Source organism: Peromyscus leucopus, chromosome 7 (genome assembly GCF_004664715.2).
Source record: "Peromyscus leucopus breed LL Stock chromosome 7, UCI_PerLeu_2.1, whole genome shotgun sequence".
In the NCBI taxonomy this organism is placed as follows: Eukaryota; Metazoa; Chordata; class Mammalia; order Rodentia; family Cricetidae; genus Peromyscus; species Peromyscus leucopus.
In genome coordinates, this window is record NC_051069.1 from 96,251,780 (window position 1) to 96,266,807 (window position 15,028).

General features: G+C 53.7%; 1 protein-coding gene across 1 annotated transcript in view; it reads left to right on the forward strand.

Annotated features, from left to right (window-relative positions):
* Cacna2d2 (calcium voltage-gated channel auxiliary subunit alpha2delta 2) overlaps positions 1–15,028 on the forward strand; it is a 133,091-nt gene that overhangs the window by 55,934 nt on the left and 62,129 nt on the right. Inside the window, 1 exon segment of the mRNA XM_028895281.2 lies at positions 10,109–10,225. Coding sequence (XP_028751114.1) covers positions 10,109–10,225 — 117 coding nt within the window.

Here is a 15,028-nt window from a genome sequence, read left to right on the forward strand (position 1 = left end):
GCAGCCAGTGCTCTCAACTGCCAAGCCATCTCTCCAGCCCCACCAGAAGGGGGGGTCTCTTGACACAGTGTGGGAGGCTGCAGCCACCACCGAGTCTTTATCTCCCACTGTAATCATGTGAAGATCTCATGTTTTCCCAAGGGCCCTGGCAGCCGCTCCCGTGATCTGGGTTGTTACCGATGCTGTCATTATTTGGTGACACCATTGGCTGCAAGGCTTGATAGTAAAGGATAGCCTCTGAGATCAGAAAGTTGGTCCTTGGAAGACAGCCTGTGCAAAGAAGGTACCCAGGGCCTTGGAAGCAACCTTGGAAGGGGACCCCACAAGAGGCCGCCAGCACCCGACATTATGACCATCAGTCTTTGAGGAATGTCTAGAACAGACAGGCTGAGGGGAAAGGGTTGTGTCTCATAAAGAGCAGGGCTGGAATTCAAATTCATGTGTCTAAACATTCTAGGGCATAGGTCCCAGAGATGGGCAGTTTCACCTTTGGACAGGTTCTGACCCGAATGGCACCTCGGTTTCTTCACCTATAAAGATGACAAACCATCCCACCTTATCAACTAGTTATGATGCAGTATGAAAAAGGAAGACTAACTGGGGGACTCTTGGAGCAAGATCTGCCTCTAACCACTCTGGCGTCCCTAAGTCCCCTGTGCCACTAAACCCTCTGTGCTGGGTTAACCAGTAAAGCAGAGGTCATGCAAGCGGAGGAAGCAAGGCCTGTCCTTTGCTCTCTGGCCTCTAGAACCATGCTTCAGGCCAAGCCTCCAACCCATCTCGTGAGAGAGTTTACAGGGGTGAATTTCTGCTCACTTTAGGGGCATGAGAAGTGGACATCTCTAATGAGATCTGTATAGCCAGGGGACTTCTCAGAGCCATCATTTTGGATGAGGTCATGCCTTGGATCTATGAAATAATTAGAAGCCTTCACAGCCCACCAGGACCACACTGAGCATCTGCTCACCCTGGATCCCAGACCCCTTCCAGCCCTCCCAGCCCTCTGCCCCTAAGAAGTCATAGAGAGGCCCCACTCCAGTCCAAGACCCCTCAAGAATGTGGCAGAGAAGAGAAAGGATTAAAGAGCCTAGGTGGCAAGGCAGCCACGAGGTCCAGTCCGTCCACCAGGTCTGTCAATAGGAGCGAGAAAACTGATTGCTTCCTCTGAGGGCAAGGTCCTCGCCCTGCTAGGGCAGGGCCACTCAAGGAGAAGAATGGGGGTGTATGGAGCAGACCAGACTTGTCTGGCAGCCCTGAAGATGGCGATGTAACCAGGCCCTGGCAAGCATCATGGTTCTGAGAAGCCCTGTGCCGCAGAGGCATCCTTTCGTGGTTGCTAGACAATTTCTGTGGCTCCCAGATCCTTGATTTCTTCAGCAGTAAAATGGGATTGGTAACTGTGGGATTGTGAAGGGGACTTGGGGTTCTCCACCAAGCCCTGTCTGGCTGCACAGAGGGCCTTGTCACCACTGTCATTGTCCTTCTGTGGCTGATGGAATTCCCGTGGGAAGAAAATATGAGCCAACTGGGTGGGAGTCAGTGGGAGAGAGTGCAGCCAGGGTGGGCGGCAGGGGCCGCAGATGCCGACACAAACAATCTGTTTGCCATAAACATGGGCACCCACACCAGCCGGCCGCCACCCGCGACTTGTGTGAGTTGGGAAAGTGCGGGTATGTTTACTCGCACCGCACTCCCCCGTGCCAGCTGGTATGCTGGGCACAGCTTCCCTCCCAGCTGCCTCGACAGCCGGCAGCTCCTAGCTCAGGGAGGGGAGTGTGAGCAGGGGCCCCTGGATCTTGCCTACAGTTTGGTTCTCCTCGGGCTTGAATCGCTGATACTTTCCCAAGTCAAATGTGGAAGACAGCGGGGTGGTGAGAGTCTCCACGGCAGTTGGTCATGAGGCTGGGCTGGGTCAGAGCTGGTTTTCTCGCTCTTCAAGTTCCATCTCTCCAGGAACCCCTGCCTTGAGTTTAAACAGCAGGTATCCCTCCAGTGGGGTCCGAGTCCCTGCCTCCTACACACCAGCTACCTTCTTGGCATCTCAGCACACTCCACACAGAAACATGCACATTGCAAGTAGGTGCCGCTGCATGGGCTCTGTGGTTGGGCCCATGTCCTGGGGGTGCTGAACATGTATGTGTGTTTCATGTTCTCTGCACTGTGAACATGTATGATCGAGGCAGTGGTAGAGGCAGGGAGACACGTCTTCCCCTTGAGGGATGTCCATGGGGAGAGTATTCCCATGTCACTGCATCACTTACCTCCAGGCCCAGTGGAGAATTCTGAGCCAAAGAATGGTGGGAGCTTGGAGGTGAGGACTCAGGGGTGCTACTTAGGTTTTCGTTAGCAGGCATTAAGTGGTCCATGCTGGAGCTACACTTGTGACCTTGGATATGGGTCATGAGTGGCTTTGGCCAATTAGAATTTGGTATTGAAATGTACTAAAGTATACTCTCCCCCCACTCCTCATGGACTGGGCCATTTGGAGGGATTACTATCTTTGTAGTAGGGAAAACCATAACGTTCCTCTCTTAGGGTTGGAGAGACAGTTCAGTGGTTAAGAGCGCTCGTTGCTCTTTCAGAGGACCTGGGTTCGGTTCCCAGCACCCACATGACAGCTCACAACCATCTGCAATTCTAGTTCCAGGGAATCTTTCTCTTCTGGCCTCTGTGGGCATCTGGAACACATACAGGGCACAGACACACATGCCTATAAAACACCATACACATAAAATAAAAATATTTTTCAAATTTCTTTCATCCCTTGCCTGTTCCCTGAACATCCCCCTCAGTCCTAAGAGAGCCAGAATGTGGGTAAAATTTAGTCATACGCTGAGTGTCACACAGGCACAGGGCCATGGGGATACTGTCATCTAATTATGGAAGCCTGGAGCCGAGCCACTGTGTTGGGTAGGTGATCCCTTAGCCTCCTTGACAGCTGGGCTCGCCATAGTTCCTGGGAGAGAGAACGCGTTACTCATCTAAGCAATGCTTCCAACGTTTGGGAATCCCAGATGTGAGAAAGTTCCTTTAATTTTCCTGAGGTGGGATATGTTCCTCTGTTCACAGTACCCCTAGGAACCTTGGAGAAAAGACCTCTCATTTTGGAACTGGGTGGTGGAAGCCAAGACTGTTCGCACATAAGACGCAGGCTTCAGTAGTTAGTCAAGTTTACCAAGGCTTTAAAGTCAGTGTGGGGCAGATGTGGTGGTGAACGCCTGGGATTACAGCTCTTGGGAAGCTAAGGCAAGAAGATCATGAGTTAGAGGGCGGTGTGTGCTACAGAGGAGCAAGGATCTGTCTCAGAACACAAACTGGATCAATACGAAGTCCATTCAGAAGTCCAGGTCTCAGAGGAGCAAGCCAGGGCCACACCCAGGGATGCTGTCTGCTTCCTCTGCTTGTATGTAGGGCAGGACTTTCAGGGAGAGGGACCTTCCTAGAGCCACCTTGGGGAAGGTGTCTCCAACTGGCCCCAGCCTGGCTAGGAAGATTTTTTGGTTTATTGTTTTGTGTTGGGTTTTGTGTCTTTTGAAAAACAAGAGATTGAGCCTTTTTATGACATGGATTTTACAGCGTAACGAGGCAGCGTAATTTCCCATTCTCAGCGGCAAGTGCACTTTTTACACTAATTGCATAATTAGACATAATGTACTAATTGCAGTAATGGATGACAGTCAACTAAACTTTAACTTTAAAAACAGGGAGGCGTTGCTGGGGGTGGTTGGGGGGAACTTTACCCCCCCTCCCTGAGTTTTGTGAAGGGGATGGGGAAGCCTGCCCTCTAAAGCTCTTACAGGCTTCCTCTTAGGGCCCAAGCCAGGGAGCCAATGGGCCCTTCTCCCTTGCCCAGGCTCAAGCTGCATATGTCACAGATGTGGAGTGCCCCCCGGGAATGTGGACTGTGTAGGTAGGGTAGGGCCGAGAAAGGTAGTGCTCTCAACGCAAGAGGGCCATGTCCTCACCTACTGAGGACAGTCCTCTCCCGTGCCTTATGCAAGACTGGATTGTACTGGCCTGGCTACAGCTGTCTGTGATCCCCTCTAGACAGGGTGTTCTCAATATGAAGGTGAATTATTAACAGTGTGACAAACAGCGTCACAGTATACAAACCCTGATGGTGACAATATACCGTAGATAGCTGACGCACCCCGGCACGATGGCAGTTGACAGATGTGAGCAGGTTAGGAGGCCTGGAACTGAGTGGCACACGCTGGTACCCAGGCACTGACTGTGTTCTCAGGGCTCCAGTGTCACCTTGTCCTTGCCCTCCTGTGAGTTCTGTCCCTGGCCAGTGAAGCTGCCTGGGGAGTTCTCAGTCACAAACACAACCTAGTGCCGAGCAGTCTGCGTCAGGGTTTGTGTACCTAGTGTGGGACACCCTCTAAGTCCCAACAAGGCAGGGCCTGCGCCAGATCTATCCTGCGTGTTTAATTTTTATTTCTTTTTATGGTGTTTTGCCTGTATGTCTGTCTGTCTGAGGGTGTCAGATCCCCTGGAACTGGAGTTACAGACAGTTGTGAGCCACCATGTGAGTGCTGGGAATTGAACCTGGATCCTCTGGAAGAGCAGCCAGTGCTCTTAAATGCTGAGCCATCTCCCCAGCCCCATAGCCTAGGTGCTTAAATGGGAAAGAACTCCAGTTGCCTAGCCTTGCATCCCTCTTCCTGTCTTCAAGGATGCTTGGTGGTGTGTCATGACCCTTGATGAAGATAGGAGCCTGGTTGAGCAGCCTACGGGGGAGGTGAGGCTGGGGCCTCACGCTGCCTCCACTCTGCCCGCCTCAGGGGAACTTGAGCTGGTCACTACTGTCCTCCGCTCTCCTTACCTCCTCGTTGGCCTTGAGCTACCAACGACCCTCAGGTGTGGCTTCCTTAGTCTCTAGCCCAGCCCAGTCTAGCAGTGGATACCCGTCATCAGTGCCGGACCCCAGGAGCCTCTTCCCCAGGAGGTCTAGTCTGCCATCGAGTCCACTTGTTGCCCCTCCCCATTCGGAGCCTGGTAGCATGAAAAACCCGGTAGTTAAGACACCCACCTTGGCTGTTCTTTGTCAGACAAAGGAGCGGACACCAAGAGGTGTGGTTAAAAAAAAAAAAAGAGGGTTTAGAGAGCAGCTGCTTACCGGGGATACCAGGCTCAGAACGGGGGCCGGGATGCTGGGGCACCTGTCTGGGCCCCACGCTGAGTCTGGGCCTTTGAGGAGGCAAACAGACGCAGGCAAGCCTGCATCAAATCTTTCTTGTTCCGTTTTCTTTCTGATTTAATTTTCCAGAGATTAGGGCCCGTTCACCTTCACTGCAGAGAGAAGCCTCGAGAGTGTGTCTGTCTTCACTCCAGGGTTATGTGGTTGGTTAGAGGATCTAGCTGGTTCTGCGGTCCTCCGCCCCCTCCCTTCTGGGATGGCTGCCTCTCCACTGCTCCCCAGCTCTTCAGCATCATCGTGTCTGCCCCAAGCTCCTTTCTGGCTGGTCAAACTCCCAGCTCATCCCTTCAAACCCTTATGCCCCTTCCTGAAAAGTCTTACCTTCAAGTTTAGAGGCAGAACTACAAAGTACCCTAAGGCAAGGGCTTTGCCTCAGACAGGCCCTGTTCAGATTCAAGCTCTGCTGTGGGACCTCACCTCTAGCCCACAGCGTCTTTGTCTGTTAAATGGGGATGACAAGAATGGACTGTCTTCCTGAGCCATCAAGGATCAGTGAGGCCGAGTATGTGAAGCACCTGCCCCGGGTAAGCCAACGGGACTATTTCTGGCCTCCCCACCTTTCCCCTCTCTTCCCTCCTCCCTCTCTCTTCTCAGCCTTCTCACCCTGGCTCAGGTCTGGACCCCACTGTTGCTGGCTTTCTGGGACTTTGTGAAATGCCTCTGATGGAGTCGGTCCACGCCCCTTGTCCTGAGGTTTTTGTTCTCCTCTGGTAGCTTTTTGAACGTTCCTAGCGTCTGCGGATGGGGCTGGCTCCTTCTGCCCTGCAAGTGTTCAGGTTTCCCATCCAAGGTTGCTGCTCCACAGACATCCTGCAGGCTCACTGCTTATCTATGAAAGGCTGTCCCCAGAAAGCAGGAGGCTGGGCAGAGGGTTTGGGGCCCCCAAAGGGACTGCAGAGCTAGTATGTGTACCCTAAAGGTGAAAGGCACCCTGCTGAAGTCACTACTGTAGGTAGGGCCTGGGAAGATACCTCAGTTGGTCAAAAGTCCGCCACATAGCGTGAGGATCTGAGGTTAAACTCTAGCACCTTTGTAAACACCGGGACACTGGAGAGACAGGAGGAGCCCTGGGACTGGCTGGCTAACCAAGTTAGCCAGATCAGTGAGTTCCACGTTCAGTGAGACCCTGCCCCCCTCCCAAAATAAGGTGGAGAACAATTGAAGAGGCCACCTGACGTTGACCTCTGACCTCCACCTGTACACACTTGCCCATCATACAAACACATTTTGAAAAACAGTGACTTGAAGTACCTGATGGAAGTCCATGATATGTAGAATGAGGGACTCCATACAGCCTCCTACATGGTCCCTTCTGCCTTAGCCACCCCTGCAGGCCATGTTCCTCTGGCCCCCTGCCATGTGCCTACATGGCTGCCTGCATCCCCATCCCAGCACCTTCCCCCCCCCCTGATGTGGGATGAAGCCCCTGCCTCTTGCCCCACTACCATGGATGGCTGAAGAGCTGCAGCAGCCTGTGGCCTCACTGGCCCCTTTGTTCACCTCAACCCAGCTCTGTGGTTAAAGGTGAGGACCGCTGAGGCAGCATTGCTGTAGGAACTGTGGTTTTTCCAGATAAGTCTCTGGGCCAAGGCAACCAGCAGACATGTGGCCCTGCTGTGGTTGAGGCCTTGTACCCTGTGTCCCGGCCTTTCTGCCACGCCCCAGCTGGTCCCAAGGCTAGGGTTGGGGTTGGTGGGGAGCTAGCCCTTGGCAGGGTCCAGGCACTGCACTTTCTCTAGGCCCCCTCCTGGGTCCATGCTGGAAAGCAGCGTCCTGGCCCATATCAGTGTGGAGATGACTTTCCTTCTGGGGAAGGGCACCTGCTGAACTGTGCCATTTGTATCTCCCTGGGGCTTGGGGCTGAGCTCAGGGCCCTTCCAGGGAACAGAGCAGCTGGAACAGGTCCAAAGGAATGTTGAAAGTGTGAGACGTCAGAGGTCTGCCTCTGTTCAGGAGCTGCTGCATATCGGGGTTCCTTTGGGATTGGGGACGGCTGGCTGACAGCTTGAGCGGCCACTAGGATTCTGTCTTCAGCACACCAGAAACTCCTTACAATCCACTTCCTCATCCCGACAGGACATAGTGCACATGAGAAGACAGAGTGGCCGGGATAGCATGGGCAAGGTCGGCTAGCAATAGTCCTGAGAGGCCTCAACTGCAGGCCCTGGGGGCCAGCAGAAGGACACCATCGTGGGTCCTTCCGTAGAAGTAGAGCAGGAAGAAGGCCTGGTAGAGGCAGGCAGGGCTCTGGGAGCTCACACAGGCAGAGGTGGAGGGATGAAACCTCCCTCCACCTCTCTGCTCTGAAACGCAGAACTGGGCATATGCCTTTGTTCAGCGTCCTCTGCACACAGACACCCCCCCCCCCCCCGGGTGCTTGCGGGCACAGCGAAGGAGCTAGCTGTCGCTGTGCGCCATCAGTGGCTCCCTGGTGTCTGGACTCCTCTGTTATCACCTCCAGGGCTGAGACTGAGGTGTTAGGGAAAAAGACTAGGTGGCTGAGGGAGGGACTTGAGGGTGTGGGGCTGGACTTGGGCAACACTCAGAAGGAGGTTGGCTACTCAGGAATGAAAGCTGATGGCTTTGGACAGCTCTCAGCGGGCACGTCTAACAGAAGAGTGGAGGCAGGGAGGGAGGGGACTGAGATGACCTCCTCAGCCTTGGTGCTTGGTGATCTTAAACAGTAGCCGTGGTGACACCAGTGCAGGTTTCCAAGGACATGAACTGTGCTGTTCATTGGCTTGTAAGGACTCCCGTGTGTGTGTGTGTGTGTGTGTGTGTGTGTGTGTGTGTGTGTGTGTGTGTGTGTGTGTGTGTGTGTGTGTAATTGAACACTCATTTCTGGAAGAACCTCAGCCTCCAAGCTTTGTGTCACCTGTTGGGACCCCGAGGTATAGCCCTGACACTAGATCTCTTCGCTCTGCTGGTCCCAACCCAGGAGCTCAGAGGCTTCAAAGTGTATTGTAAGCCTAGGAAAGGGGTTCCCAGATGTTTCCAGAAGACATGTCAGGAAACCAGCATTGCACAGCCTCAGAGCCTGGGAATGACCTTGACAAGTGAATCTAATGTATAGGAACTTCATCCCTTGGCCCTGATGAAGCCAGGCAGCTGCGCCCCCTGCTGGCACAAATTGGCTGGGTGTTGCTTCAACTGTGTAGCCCAGATCATGGTCCAAAGCAAGGAGGCAAGGGGATGTGTTTTAAACCTCCAAACCTGAGAAGGATGGGTCAGAAAAGATACGGAGCCTGCCTTCGACACTCAGTCCTGTGTCCAGAATTGTGCTCTTCTGTCTGATTCTCAGTTTCCCTGATGTAGGATACCGGCTCCCTGCATTTCTCTGCAACCCTTGGGTTCTGATTCTTCCTTTCCTTTGCCTCCATCACAGAGGACCATCTGAGGACCAGAGGCTGAGCCTGGATTCTATGGGACAGCCTGCCCTGGTGTCCACTCCGAGCCTCAGCCCTCTCTGGCTGAACAAACAGGCTCTGCCGTTCACCCCCTAATTGCCACAGCTCCGTAGGAAGGAGCGACTTCACCACAAATTATTTTGTTCTAAGAGAAGGACAAAAAGAAAAGAGAAGCTGAGAGGGATGGGGGATGGCAGCAGGAGGAGAAGATTGCCTGAGCCTGCTTTGTGCGCTGCTGTAACCCTTGGGCTGCCAGGCACTGGGCAGGCAGCTAGGCTAAGGCTCTTCACTCCCCAGCCCCCGGCCCATCGTCTTGTCAGATGACAGAGTCCTTATCTCTACACCTCTTCTGTCATTCTCCGACCTTATCACACCCTGCCTGTCCGTCTCTCATCAGGCGCCTCTGTCACCTCCTTATTGCCCCTCACCACCAGTCCTCTCTGTCTCCACATGCCCCCACTTCTGCACAGCCGCGTGGCAAGGCTCTGCCGTGGGAGCTGGGCCTCTGACCTCTAGTGGCGGAGGAGCCAACTTGGAACAAACTTCCTGGAATCATTTGAATGGATGCGCGGTCCAGGCCAGGCGACAAGACACTCACTGGTGTATAACGCATACATATGCATGCACATACCCAAGGCCCCAAGCACGAACAAAGACACCTGCAGAAATCTGCCTCCGAGACTCCCATACCAGCTCCCAGGCTGTGTCTAGAGGACTTAGCCTCACCCACCCCAAAGCCACATGCTGGCGTGTGCACACAGATGACATGTCCAGCCACGTCATGTGCTAGTCATGTGCATTTATGTGCATGTGTACTCAGACTCCACCTCCTAAGGAGGGGAATGGGCAGATCAACTCTTCCCCAATATTCTGTGCCTTGAATGGCAGAGGGGCCCCCAAGGGGCTCCTAGAACTCTCCGTCGTTTCTGCAAATGGCCTAGGGCAGCACCCACAAAAGAAGCGCACTGCCCGGGGCTCTGTGGAAGAATAGCTATGCATATTGCACACATAAGAGATTCATTTGTGGGTATGCACACGTGCGTACGTGTGTGGGTGTGAGAACGTATTCATGTCGGGATGGGGTTTATGATATATGCTTTTTAGCTCCGTCTCCCTCGCCGCATACCCTGCCTCCTGCTTCCCATCCGGCCTACCCTTCCCCTCTGCTGCTCATAGCCACTTGGAACTAACAGTGGATACAATTCATGGCCCCTGAAAGGAGATCCCTGAGGCTCAGACAAGGCAAACTTGGACCCATCAAGCACCCATACCGGCCACCAACTAGCCCCCACTGGACCTTCATGCCAGATGCAAACTATGGAGCTGCGGCCCTGTGTTCCCCCTCCCCTGAGCTCAAGAAGGCTTGTTGAGGGCCAAAGCTAGGGTGCGATAGGGATAAGGGCTGAAGTGAGCTGTGCATGCAGTGACAGTGTGTGAGGCCATGGCATGGGAGTTATGGACCACTCTGGCCTCACCCTTAACCTCTGCTTCCTTCTAGATCTACAAGGACAACCGGAACCTCTTTGAAGTCCAAGAGAACGAACCGCAGAAATTGGTGGAGAAGGTGGCAGGGGACATTGAGAGCCTGCTGGACAGGAAGGTGCAGGCCCTGAAGGTAGGCCAGTGTGTCCCGAGCATGAGGACATCAAAGGAGGGCTAGGTGGAGTGACCTTGACCGAAGGCAGTGTTCCAGCCCTCGCCGTCACAGGGCACGTGGATCCCTGAATTTCAGTGGGAGCAACAGCTCCAGGGAGGGCTGTGGGCGGTCGTGGCAGTTGTAATTGGGTCTGACTGCATGTGAGGTGACCTGGCAGACCTAGGCAGTCCTGCCCCTCCCTCCTGCAGGGCCTTGGAGCTTTCTCATTCCTCCCGGCCCCCTGGTCTGTCTGTGGGTGGTGGAGTGAGTGCCGGGTCAGAACAGTGTGCCGCTAGGCGGGCTGCAGGAACTGGTGGGGAGGGCATCACACAGAGGCAGCCACAGATGGGGAAGGCTGGAGTCCCTGCTCTGACCAGACCTTCAATATTTCTCTGCCTGCTCCGGGCTTCAGTCTCCCCGTTTATACTCAGAGAGGTTGCAGTTCTCAGGCACTGGGTTTCCGTAAGTGGTAAGGCCTGCCTGGCTAGCCTGACAACGCAAACAGGCCCCTGCTCACTCCAAGGACAGCAGGCGGGAAGGGGCTCTCGGGAGCTACAGAGTCATTCAGAAATGGGCAGGAAGCATCCATTCTGACCCTAGATCAGGGGCGCCATTGTATTTGCCCCCCACCGATGTAGGAGATAGCAGCATCTGGTTTTTAAAAAAAGGAAGAAATGTTGATGTGCCCTACAACATGGATGAGCTGAAACGCATCATGCCAAGTGAAAGAAGCCAGTGACAAAGGCCGTATGTGTGATCCCGTTTCTGTGAAATGTCTGGGAAAGGCAAATTCACAGACATGGGAAGCCAGCTCACTGGTTGCCGAGGGCTAGTGGGGAGGAAATAGGGCTGGTGAATACAGCGTTTCTTTTTGGTGGTGATGAAAATATTCTAAATTTAGATTATGGTGGTAGTTGCATGACTCTAATTATTACTAAGAACCACTGAAATGCGTGTTTAATGTGACTGAATTTGCTATGTCAATTAAATCTCAATAAAGCAATTTTTAAAAACTTCGCACATCCATCCACAACTATGGCCAGGGCCGAGTCAAGGCAGCTAGCCTAGATCCTCCATATCTAGACCCCGATAAAGAAGGAGTTCCCTTTTCTAGGAGCTGGACCCCTGCTGTTCCTCACAGTGTGACCTAGGCGCAGAGAAGAGGGTGGGGCTGGCCTTCTGATTCGAGGGAAAATGGGCTCTAAGACCTCCCAACAATTATGAATCCAGCAAACCTAGAGCTGTGCCTAGAGAGCCTGATCCCACCTGATTTCTGGATCTCCTGTCACAGATAAGGGAAGTCAACTGGAAGGCAGACTGCCACAGAAGGGGCAAAGCCAGTTTTCAGATGTAGGGACCAAAGATCTCTCCCGACTTGTATTAAACATGTGCTTACCTACCCAGCTAGCACACCACACCTATCCCCCTGCCTCTCCCAAATGTGTCCCATTTTACCTTGTTCTGTCTCCTTGCCCCTCCCCCATTCCAGACCCCGAGTTTGCACTCTGCTTCCTGGTTTTCCTGGCCCCTCCCAGTTTACAGAACGTGGCTGTCTTGATCAAACTTTTTTTTTTTTTTTAGGTAAGGTTTCAGTATGTAGCCCAGGCTGGCCTCATATGCCCATGCCTCCTGAGCTGGGATTACAAACATATACTACCATAACTGGCTTGCCAGCCCAAATTAGTGTTGGCGTCAGGGATATGTGGAAAAGGTCATGTTCAAGTCTTTGGAGGTGTTGCTCACAGACTTTAGGATGGGTTACCTTGGTAGAGGCTGGGCTGGGCTGAATGGGGGCAGTGAAAGCTTCCCAGAACCCAGGCCCCGCCATCCTCCTCCGAAACCACAGTCTTGTCGTTCCCCACGCCCCTTAACCCGATACTACAGGAACAACCAACCCTAATAGCAGAGGGGTTGGGGCATGGCCATGGGCTTGGAGTCTTAGTCCGACTCTCATCCTGTACCCCACATACTCATCCCTGCCTGACAGACAGGACAGATATCTGCCTCCTTTCCCTGGTATACAGTCAGTGCCAAATACAAAATGATGTCCAGGGGAAGAATGATGGGAAAGGCACTCACCATGTGGCCAGTGTATCACAAGTCATTCTCATAGCAACCCCAAAAGGAAGTCTTTGTCCCTTCCTCTTGTAGGACGCTGAGGCTTGGGGGTGTCAGGCCAGGACATAAGAGAACCAGAGTTTGAACACAGGTCTTCCTGACTCAGATCCCGGCCTGAGGCTCCCCACAGTCCCGAGGCATGCACTAAGGCAAAACCCTTGCCACCCCAGCACCTCCTTCTGTTGCAGGCTCACCCTACACCCCAGAGGACAGAAGGACCGCCTCCCCTTTGGTTCTAATTGTTCAAAGTAAGCTTTGAACTTCATTATGTTTTAAATTTGCTTTTAATCAAATTCTGGTCCTTTTCTTCTTCCCACATTTGTGTGCAGCCTGAGTGCAAATGAGAGGAGGGGCCTGGGGGGTCTTGACCCCCATCCCCCATTCCATTGTCCCTCCCTCCCTGGACCCCACCCAGTAGTCCAATTGAAAACCCTTGATCGGGTCTTGAATCTTAATTTGGGGCTTGCAAAGAGGGAGCTGAGCCCCGCAGGACACAAGTTCACTGCATTGTCCAATCAGGGTCTGTCAGATGTCTCCTGACCGGAAGTCCGGTCAGATAGAAGCAGGCCAGCTCAGGGCCTTACAAACACAAGCAAGCAGTGTCCCGGGTTCAGGAATCATGCTAGTCTCTCTGCTTTGGACATGCAGAGGGAACCCTGTCTTGAAACTTCAGCTACCGAGGAGATGAGGCCTTTGAGCCAGGGCTTTTTAGGGCCTTGAGCCCCGGAAGGGACAAGAAGGTGCCTGAGTTCTTCTGGTACACCATGAGAACTGGGGCGGATTTGAAGCATGATTGTTATGTCCCCATCCTCTCAACTGAGGCTTGGCGCACAACCCCTTTCTCGGAACAATCATTTATTCATTGTTACGTCCCCCTTGGTATTGTCGCCAATACTCACTTAGGGCCAACCACGTGATACACCTGAAGATGCAGCAGGGAAGGACAGGCCGTGTTCCTACCTTCATATCCAAGACCATTCCCTCTCGGTCCCTAACTTCCTTCTCTGTGCCTACAGTGCCAGTTACTCAGGAGGCTAAGGTAAGAGGATTGCTTGAGTTCCAGAGTTCAAAACCAACTGCCAACATCAAGGGGCCATGTCTCAGAAACGTAAATAAAACTAAAGGCATGAGCGGCCTCCTTGCCCAGGACCTTAGCTTCACACCTCCAGGAGCTGACATTCATAAAGGACAGGAGCTGTCATTCATAAAGGACAGTGTCCTTGAAGGGTTTGCTGCATTCCACCCATCCCTAGCACCTTTGCCGTGTGGTTTAGAGAAGAGGTCTTGGATAAAGTGGGAGATAAGCCCACAGGCAAGGCTCAGGGCATGACGGCTTGGTGAGCTAATTGCCAGAGAATGGGAGAACCCGGGTCAGGGCACCCGGGACAGGGCACCCGGGACAGGGCACCGGGTCAGGGCACCTGGGTCAGGGCACCCGGGACAGGGCACCCAGGTCAGGGCACCCGGGACAGGGCATCCAGGCCAAAGCAGATTACTGTGCACATCGGTGTGGAAACTGACAGCCTGCTGCAGGAAGTCCTTTGGCCTTCCATCTCAGACAAGCCGGAGGCAGTGGTAAGGCCTGGCTGGACTCCAGAACCTAGAAGCTCAGGCCCTACAAACTGACAGCACCTTCGTATGTACTACCATAGTGACCGTGTAGCATTAGCTGTCTAGAGAAGGACCGGACCAAGGAAAAAGAAGATGAGGCATTGGCTTCCTCTGACACGACCTTGACCTGTGATGACCTAGTGACCTTGGACAAATCCCTCTCCCCTCACTTTCTTTCTTAGACAATGAGTGTCCCTCCCAGGGGCCCCCACAAGGCTCACATGGGTGGGGCAGGGGGGAGTACAGCCCTGGCCTTGGATCTGGGGGTTCCAGTGGGCAGCACCCCCACCATCAGTGGCCTCTGCGGAATTAGCGTCATTTAAAGAGTAAAATTAAAAACCCTTCTGAGCGCAGCCGCCCTGCTTTGGCCGCTAATGGCCTCTTAACCCAATTAGCCGACGCATGTTGGCGGTGTGGCCGGGTCTGTTTAGGAACGGAGCGCTGAGCTGGGTGCTCGAAGGGGCAGGAGGTAGAGGCCGGGGGCTTGAGGACGGACAGGTTACTCCCTGTCAGGAGAAGAAGGTTCCTCCCAGTTCTGACTTTCGCTGCTTCCTCTCCAAAGCCTCGTCTCAGGCAGAGCCTTTCACCCTCAGCACCGGAGGCAGGCGCTTTGAACTGGATCTGTCCTTGCAGGGCCTGCTCCAAGCACTGGGGGGTGTTTGGTGGCATCCTTACCCTCTACCCACTAGATGCCAGTAGCACGCCACTCCAAGTACAGCCTAGTGTTTCCGGGTCAGATGGCACATGCGATATGACAGTCATGAACAGACGTCCCACAGGCAGTGCAGAGGGAATAGGGCAGCCTCAGCAAGAGAAACATTCCTTTCTTCCGAAGGGGCAACAGGGAAGGCTGCCTGGAAGAGGCAGCAAAGGGAATGACTGGGTACTGAGGCAGCTAGAAGCCAGCTCAGCTGGGTCGGGTGGTGCATTCATTGACGAGGGTTCAGCACATAGGTTGGTCCTGGGAAATCCAGGCCACGAGCCATCTGCCAAGGCCTGGCCTGCAGTAGGAGCTTTGTAAGCATCTGTGGGACAGACGCTGGACTGTGGCTC